Source organism: Mytilus galloprovincialis, chromosome 2, assembly GCF_965363235.1.
Source record: "Mytilus galloprovincialis chromosome 2, xbMytGall1.hap1.1, whole genome shotgun sequence".
Taxonomy (NCBI): domain Eukaryota; kingdom Metazoa; phylum Mollusca; class Bivalvia; order Mytilida; family Mytilidae; genus Mytilus; species Mytilus galloprovincialis.
The window spans coordinates 72985999-72996005 of record NC_134839.1 but is presented as its reverse complement, the minus strand read 5'-3'; the positions used below and the strand labels follow the sequence as shown (position 1 = coordinate 72996005).

General features: G+C 32.3%; 1 protein-coding gene across 1 annotated transcript; it reads right to left on the bottom strand.

Moving 5' to 3' along the window:
- Positions 1-275: 275 nt before the first annotated feature.
- On the bottom strand, positions 276-8618 carry LOC143064336 (uncharacterized). Its single transcript, XM_076237101.1, has 7 exons — positions 8509-8618; positions 7401-7492; positions 6989-7129; positions 5791-5901; positions 3505-3703; positions 1434-1551; positions 276-505 (listed from the first exon to the last, which is right to left on the bottom strand). The coding sequence occupies exons 2-7, from the start codon at positions 7455-7457 to the stop codon at positions 358-360; spliced, it is 774 nt and encodes a 257-aa protein (XP_076093216.1). The 5' UTR covers positions 7458-7492; positions 8509-8618; the 3' UTR covers positions 276-357.
- Positions 8619-10007: the final 1389 nt, after the last annotated feature.

The window sequence follows — 10007 nt, the reverse complement described above, 5'->3', positions numbered from 1 at the left end:
TTTTGCTTACGGGTTGCTACGCGCCTACTAAGGGTTAATTAGTAGTCTATATTAAAACCATAAGATGTGTGCACAATACATGTACTAAAAGCTTGACTATAAAAGGCGATTGTTGATGGACCATTGTTTCTTACAAATAAATGAGCATTTCAATAATTTAAAAGTTAAAGTGAGAGTATTGGTGTGGTATACAGAATTATAGGGTATTGGAATTGACACTATCGGAATCTAGTAAATAATTGATTATATAAAATCAAAAGAACAAGAATTCAAAATTTCTGAAAACATCAAATGATTTATTTTCTAAGTCATCTTCAACTTAATACAAATCGCCTTCGATAAGTCATTAACAGTTGATCAACCCATCTTTGTACATGTACACTCGCTTCCTTTTGGATTGATGACAGTAACCCATGGACAGCATACACATATATATGCAAGCGGCGATGTAATGTGTACATTGCCACAATCTGTGAATACCCTGTTTCCGTTTACCACTGCGACCCTAAAATTAGAAAAATCTCATAAACGAAGGTAATATATTTACAATTAAGATTACCAATAGAATTGTGTTCGTATAAATAACAAATGCGAGATTTATTGATTGATTAATTGATTGGTTGATTGGTGTTTTAACGCCACTTATAACTCTATTATGCTATTTCGTAGCGGTCAGTTTTTATTAGTGGAGGAAGCCAGAGTGCCAGGAGAGACCAACCGCCCCTTCAGTATGAAAACTGACAATACTAGTAAATAATGATTGGGATCGAGGGTAACTGCTCAGTACAGGATTCGAACTCACAATCTCAGTATTGATAATATCGAATCAGTTGTATTGCAAAGCGTAATTTGATTAATGATATAAAATTTAAAAAAGAGACATTTTCAGTGTTTTGCAATTTGTTTGAGTGAAAATAGAAAAACATTTATAATGGTGAAAGATATCAAATCTTGCTGAATGATAAGATGTTATAACGGAACTTTTTAATTGAAAAAGATGAGATTCTTAAAGAATTGATTAATAGTATTCAAAATCTTTGGCTAACCGAATGTTTCAGTAAATGCACACTAGAGAGTTTCATTTTCATGATTCGTTGTTTAGAATATAACAAATTAAGAAGCTGTCAGAGTAACAGCAAACCGAATTTTTTAACATTTATTTGTGGCCTGACATTTTCAATATAACAAGGAACATAATTGTTGAACGATAAAAGTGACAATCATCAACATTGACTTGACCTCCATTTTGTCATCAGGAACAACATATTTGAATTAGAAAAGATGTGGTTGAACGTTTCATGATTTAAAGCACGGACACTGTATGGCAACCGCCCATCCGCCTAAATGATGCCTTCCGGGATCAAAACAGGAAATGTAAAACGCATCCCCTATCCACATTTTGAACCAAAAAAACTAAGGATAATAATACTTACTCTTCACATATCTTAAGATAGTTACATGATCTTCCGGAATCAACACCGAATACTCTTTTTGGATCTTTTCCGTTGCAATCATTGTTCAGTGGTTGCAATGTCCTTTTGAACCGTCTTCCTGAAATCAGAATAATAGAAAATAGTTGATATTAGTTATGAAATTTAATGACTAATGGTGAATCTAATATGAACGTGGTTGTAAGCCAAACTTATCGCGATGACTTGTATAAGTACTGTTTTCAAGATATATGAATATATATATATATATATATATAAACAAGTCTAAATTGAAAACTACGTTCAAACCTATGATTGCGTTAAATAAAAACCGCAATTTTTGTGCGTGTGCATGTTAAACAAATTTCGTTGTAGAAGGGTCTTAATACAGCACACAAACAACATCTTCCAAAAGACCAAAAAAGTGAAAAAGTATATTCAAACAAAACGCATTTGACTAACAGGTCGAACAACTGATGTTCTTTAACCCTGCTGACTGTCATTGGCGATTGCCAAATAAATTGATCACAAGATGTAACAAAATGGATCTTAATATAAATTTAATACTAAACAGTAAACAATAAACTTGTGGTCAAGATGTTATGCCACACACATGAGGTGTCAATACTTTTATGTACATCAGATCCGGATTTCGACAATAAATGTCTCTTCAGTGATGTTATAAATCGAAACGGTATTTTGAAGGCCATATAATTTACCCTCAATTTTAGACAGACTCTTGAATTTTAAGAGTCAATATAGGATGAACAAATCAAATAAACCGGAGGGAAATAATGATACAAGCCCAAACGAATGAATATAAACAAAGTCTAAATTGAAAACTACGTTCAAGCCTATGATTGCGTTGGATAAAATCCGCAATTTTTATACTTGTGCATGTAAAACAAATTTCGTTGTAGAAGGGTCTAAATACAGCACAAAAAAACATTTTCCAACAGACCAAAAAAGTGAAAAAGTATATTCAAACAAAACGCATTTGACTAACAGGTCGAACAACTGATGTTCTTTAACCCTGCTGACTGTCATTGGCGATTGCCAAATAAATTGATCACAAGATGTAACAAAATGGATCTTAATATAAATTTAATACTAAACAGTAAACAATAAACTTGTGGCCAAGATGTTATGCCACAAACATGAGGTGTCAATACTTATATGTACACCAGATCCGGATTTCGACAATAAATGTCTCTTCAGTGATGTTAGGGATCGAAACGGTATTTGGAAGGCCATATAATTTACCCTCAATTTTAGACAGACTCTTGAATTTTAAGAGTCAATATAGGATGAACAAATCATATAAACCGGAGGGAAATAAGGATACAAGCCCAACGAATAAATATAAACAAGTCTAAATTGAAAACTACGTTCAAATCTTTGATTGCGTTGGATAAAACCCGCAATTTTTATACGTGTGCATGTAAAACAAATTTCGTTGTAGAAGAGTCTTAATACAGCACAAACAACATTTTCCAAACGACCAAAAAAGTGAAAAAGTATATTCAAACAAAACGCATTTGACTAACAGGTCAAACAACTGATGTTCTTTAACCCTGCTGACTGCCATTGACGATTGCCAAATAAAATTGATCACAAGATGTAACAAAATGGATCTTAATATAGATTTCATACTAAACAGTAAACAATAAACTTGTGGCCAAGATGTTATGCCACAAACATGAGGTGTCAATACTTTTATGTACACCAGATGCGAATTTCGACAATAAATGTCCTCAGTGATGTTAGGGATCGAAACGGTATTTGGAAGGCCTTATAATTTACCATCAATTTAAGACAGACTCTTGAATTTTAAGAGTCAATATAGGATGAACGGATCATATAAACCGGAGGGAAAATATGAAACAAGCCCAAAAGAAAAAATATACACAAGTCTAAGTTGAAAACTACGTATATATATTTGTGTGGTTTGGTTCTATAATGTTTAACGTATTAATAAAACTATTTGAGATAGACGACATTAATATTCATTATTTATATCATTATATTGATATCTTTATTTAATTGTATCAGTTATATATTGATATACATTTACCAGAAGAACTAGCTATGTTGAGTACTTTAGCGTCACTGGGTATGTTCTTTTCAATGTAAAGAGGATATTCAAAGCTTTCATAAAATGTCCTCAAGTCCTCTCCCAGTTCAACAGTGTTAACTACTTCTTCGCCATCAACATAATACATCTCCTTTATCACTGTTGCATTGGTGCTTGATATGCTGTTCGTGCCTTTGTTCTGCAACACAAAACTCTAACTTGTTTGAAGTGAACGTGCATGATAATAATCATACCACATCTTATTTTCATTTAATCAACTTAATGCATATACCGTGCAATATGGAATTTTGTTGTTTGGTGATTCCTCTGAAAACATGTACTGCGAAAGTATTAGTCAATGCTTTGCAAAATAATAGAAGGTACAAAAAGCGTAATAAATCGTCGCAGAAGGACATAAAACACAATCTACAAAGATCGTGTCACAAAAGCTTTAAACAATACCAATGCCAGATATGGACCTCCATCATTTAACTGTATTTTATTGATTGAGGCTGCATGTATTCTGAAGCATAACATAATTTTGCCTTCTATTTGACGAAAATTACCTTGTACAATGATTCTTGTAAAATTTAACACTATTCGCAAACAGAAAGTGACTGCATATCAGATGAAAACACGCTACAAGTCTTAATTATCAAGCATTTAGTGCAAACCAAATATGAAATCTCTCTTCCATACAAGCCGAGAAACTTTAAAGAAAAGATTATGTGTATGTAGGACTGTATGAATGTATGTACTGGTAAATTCCTGCGTTATCCGAAGAACCCCTCGAGAGCTGGTAGAGTAAAGTGAAATACGGGTACACTTCATATTTGTCTCTTAAGGATTATATACACTTGTGTTGATTCAATGCTAAACACATGGAATTTTTATAGAAAATTCACAGCCTTTATCCTTGTACTCTCATATTTGCCGATTTGATGACTGATAGATGTAGGATTATTGCATGCAGTGCTAGCATTGATTTCCTTAAAACAAGTTTATTATTCTGGTAATTGGTTTAAACAAATAAAAATATGGAACCGAATCAAGTACACCTTTAAAGGTGCGCTCGACTTTAGTGACTCAGCACGAGGAATATTTAAATTTACAGGTTGGTTAGAACTTTTTGTAAAAAATAAACACTAGCACATCATAGAAAAGCAAGTGAGTAATCTATGTTTCAAATTGTTTTAACAAAAACCTCTGTAATATAGGCTGTGGATTTTCTATAAAAGTTTTGGTTTATTTGCCACAAAGTACTCTTTTTCTGTTAAATGCAATAAACACTAAATAATAATGCTTTGCATCAAGTTTCCCCTTGGTATATGTACAAAATGGCCTATCTCTATTATTCATTATATCTGTAGTTTTGATACAATTGAAGTTTGGAAATTTCGTACAAACATGGCTACAGAAGGGGACATAAACTTTAATGGAGATGTGTCACTACCGTTTTTACAGCAATATTTTAAAGGACAATCCCCACCTCAACACAAAGGGAGTACTAGGGCATCGGGAAGTCTGGTAATATTGTGGAGGAAAGCCGAAGAACTTGGAGAGAACCACCAGGACACTCTGCGGAAACAGACATACCGGAGAGATAGATTTTATCAGAAGATTTAATATCTCCATGTCAAAGTTGGGGGCAACTTTGATCTACTAGGATCCTAAAGTAACCATTCTAGTTGTAACTTAGGTCTGGGTACCTTTTACAATGAATGTTGTTAAAATTGGAACTATCGGGAAAAAAAGTGCCTGCACGGCAGATCTAAAACTTTCTCACGCGCTGTAACTGATCGATATCATTGACAAACTAAATACCAAATATAAAATCATTCCCTTCCATACAAGCCAAGAACAATTATAACCAATCCACAAACAGAAAGTGACTGCACAGTATATATATATAAATGATTACATAGTACGATAACTTATCATTAAGTTGCAGACCAACTATATAATCATTCAATAGAAGCTAAGAAAACTTGCTGAAAGTGCTTTACACAAGATCTTATGGATGGGCGGACAGAGGGACGAACAAACAGACAGATGGACATATTTGAGTGGTTACTAGACCCACTAGCCATCAGCGACGCAGGACAGAATATTATCAGAACTATGATGTTTCAGAAATATGAGCTAATCTTGCTCCATTAGGGACACTCCTCATATTACTTGGCTTTTAAAAAGTATTATAAGTCTGTCAAAAGGCTTCTCAAATAGTGAAACATTTCAATATTTGTTATGCTCAATGTTTCATTTTCTTCGTAATGTTATACATACCCAGCTGTGTACATATGACTCTGTAACTTTACCAGCATCAGATGAAGTCTTTCTATCAATATCCCGCAGTCTACATTGACGTAAAGATGGAAGACATCTGATTTGCTTTCCCTATAAATAATACATTTTGTTAGCCTTTTATGTTCATATATTAAATAAAACAACGGTCATTCTTATCTGGTTACGTGCTTAATGTTTGAAACTAGACCCGTTTAGTCCTTTTTAATATTTTTAAGTTATTTTTAACACATTTTATATGGTCAATCCGGTTCTGCCAAGCTAATTGTCATTCAGTACTAACACAATTTACATAAAACATAAACTAGTATAAAAATTAATATATATATAAATTTAATGCTATTTTACGAACTTTTCCTTTGATCCTACTGACTGACAATTTCCTTCCTCGGCACAGTAGAGTGATATGAAAAATTATCGCTAGAAAACTAAGTGTGTACGTCAATGAAATTAACAACATATTCTTGGATAGAATAGCGATAAACAGATTGTCATTGGTCATCTCAACTCAATCTTACAACTTTTCTTATTTTCGCCGTAATTGCTCATGCGTGAAAAATAATTTCGTTTAGATGACCAACGATAATCTATAAATTAGAACTAAAATAGAAGATGCCGAAAAGAAAATTTTGAATTCGAACGTCTTAAAATATGGCATTGCATATATGTGATGTATAATGATAATCTACCCGAGGTTCCATCCAATTCTTTGTCAACCTAAACTGTCTTCACAGTTTGTGTTACATCCTTCGCCATGATGAGCAACTCACTAATTCAGGTACAATAGCTTTTGGCATATATAGATTCAAATATACTTTAAAAAGTCGTTTTATGATCTTACCTGAATTAATACATGTATGTAAACTACTGCAATAAGCCATTTCATTTTTAATAAACAACCGTACTTAATAATCTATACAATAAACTTTTTTGTTGTAGAAATATTCGTTTTTTAAAACATAGTTTAGATTTAGATCAGGAACTTAACCTTATAAATATATTATTAGTATCCTTTTTCGTCATCTTGAATAGACGTGGTTGATTTTTTTCTCCAATTAACAATATGCCATTGAATGCGTCGATATATGTGATATCGCTGACCGCCATGCATACCAAACAAGTTCGCATATTTGCCCATTTGTTGTTTGGCAATATGTTTTGACCTAGTTTGATTACAAACCTTTTGAAAATCTTGCATAAGGTATGATTCGAGAACATCGTTGTGTGCTGGAGTATGGATTTTAACTATATTCTTTCCTAGATTGGTTTCTATATTTTCAACAAATCTAGCCTTCCCTTCCCTAATCTGGTAATCAAATTTCTGGAATTAAAAACAAATTAACTATAAATGATCTTTCTAATATAACATATTTTGATTGGGGTCATCATTAAATTAACATTCTTGAATATTTTCATTTAGATTTGAAGGTTTAAATCAAAATGTCAATGTGTTAAATTTAAGCACAACAAACTTAAGGATCCAAAGTTAAATTTTTCATATGAATAACTCAGTATAAAATACAAATTATTAGTATTATTACTTTCAATAACATAAGTTTGTAGAAATGCGTCGTAATAAACAAAATACGTACCAAATCGAATGCTGTAACAAATGACACTAAAATCACACATATCTGTAGTCTTAACATTGTTACGATCTGTGCAATCTTTTATTAGCAATACTCTGGAAAAAAGAACGAATATTAGAAGCGGCAACAAAAGCTTCTATTATTTATATATGTATATATGTATAAGTTAACATGAATATAACATAATGATAAAAGTGATACAATGTGTACAAAATATTTTCATGTCTAAATAACTATAACTGCCAACTTGTTTTCGTACTCAGATTGTTAAAAGCAAAATCTATACAGGACCTTCAGAAGACATAAAGATAGAAAAAAATACCTAAAAAAGACATATATTGACGACTTCAAACTAATTCTATGACAAAGGTTATGATTTCAACTTTCCAATTATCAATTTCTCATATCTCAACAGAAATATACCTCTCTGCTACATTGCATATCGTATGACATTTACATATGTCAGTTAAAATACGTTTATACACATATACCGACTTGATTAACAAGGGTGAGTTCCTTAGATTAATACTAATACAACCGCGGAAAAAGAACGAAATAGACAGAACACAATTGTTACAGACACCAGCACGAACAAGGTTCAATTATGCAATTTCCCTAAGGTTGCAATTCCTTCGGTCAATGCTTATTGCTTAAATAATTTTGACTGTTCTGTTCAAACGAATTTAGTTCTCATGTTTTCAAACAGTTTATGCATTTGACGTCTAAAGCGAATCTTATAAGAGCTATTGTATAAACACGTTTGGTGCGAACTTAAGATAGACAGTAACCAGCAATGCAACATACCAAAGACACATATAGTCAGCACACAGTTGTCAAAAATATACAGTATATTCAACTGTCTATTCAAAATCAAAAAAATCTTTGTTATAATTATTTCTTACTTTACAAATATATATAAACTGCGTTTTTACCATTAGTTTTTCTCAGTCTTAATTGTCGGTTTTTGTGTGTATAATTTCTATTTAAAAATCGAAATCCATGCGCAAAAATAAGATAAAAAATAGTGTTTCGCATGTTTTAATCTTATATCGACCTTACTTTTCTATAAGTTCGAGAGAAACATTTCACTGTAATAATTTAAGTCACTTACCTTAATGATTTGTCAGGTTTCTGATACCAAATTTGGGTCTGCAACTGAATTTATAGTAAATGACAGTATCCCACATAAGTGGTAGCTTAATTTTTCTCAGAAATAATGTCAAGAGTTTTCTGAAAAAAGCAATTGGACGGTTTCGGTAAAAAAAACCCAGGTTATTTCTCATTTGAATATAATAACGTCATTAGAAAAGGAAGCTTATGTATATGTTTTGTTTGGAGTACTAAGTATACATATCCTTGATGAACACTACTTACTTTTACTTTTCGGATACAATTTTCAGCTGGGTTTCCGAAAACAATTACTATAAGAGCAATCCTTAAGAATATTAAATTCACGATAAAAATCATTTGCTGTAATAAACGTTTTCAATAAATACATTCACTACAAATTTTGAAAATCTGTAAAAGGCCTGCAATCTGTTCATTAGCTTTCATCTATTCTATATATATCATTTTGTTGTTGATTTACAAACTATTTAATTTGCACTTTTCTCAACAATGTTTTATTGGTTAAACTTTTTACTTCTATCAATTACATTTTAAGAGAAACGGGAGAGGGAACTTGCCTCAAACTTTTAGTCTTTGTTGGACCATTTCTATTGTCACATGCTCGACTCCGGTTTTGGCGTTCGTCGTCTTTTGGATCGTTTTATAAAAGTCGTCTCATCTGAAGATTACGTGACAATTTAAACCAAGCAAAAATCATTATAATCATACCCAGGGTATCTGTTTAAGTAAAAACCCGTCATCGATGATCAGTATATATATATATATAAAGAAAAAAGATGTGGCATGATTGCCAATTAGACAACTCTTCACAAGAGACCAACATGACACAGAAATTAGCAACTATAGGCCATACGGCAGTCAACAATGAGCAAAGCCCATAACGCATAGTCAGCTATAAAAGGCCCCAAAATGATAATGTAAAAAAATTCAAACGAGAAAACCAACGGCCTTATTTATATAAACAAATGAACGAAAAACAAATATGTAACACATAAATAAACGACAACCACTGAATTACAAGCTTCTGACTTGGAACAGACACAGGCCTGTCAACTAATATGACCAACAAGACAAACAAAAAGTTCGTAGCGGCAATATATTTTATTTAAGTTTAGATTTGATTTTCGATAACAATTTGCATTCTCATGGAACCATCCGTGCTTCTCTTTTTGTCGCCTTGTTCCTTTATTCATACGAGGATGACTTCATTCGATTAGAAATTGACAATTAGAGTCAGTTGAGAAAAAAACATTATGACGAAAGAAATGCGTTTATTTGCACAATAGTACACTTTCCGTTTCTATGTTAGCAGTATTCCAGTATTTCCCAGCTGATACGATATTCCAGAGCTGGCATTTACTATAACGATTTCATTGGTAGGGAATTGCTGCTCCAATGAAGTTAATAAACTAAGTCACAAGTGGTGAAGTTGCAATACATCGCCTCGAAAATTTGACGGACATCGTCACGAGTTAAAGAATA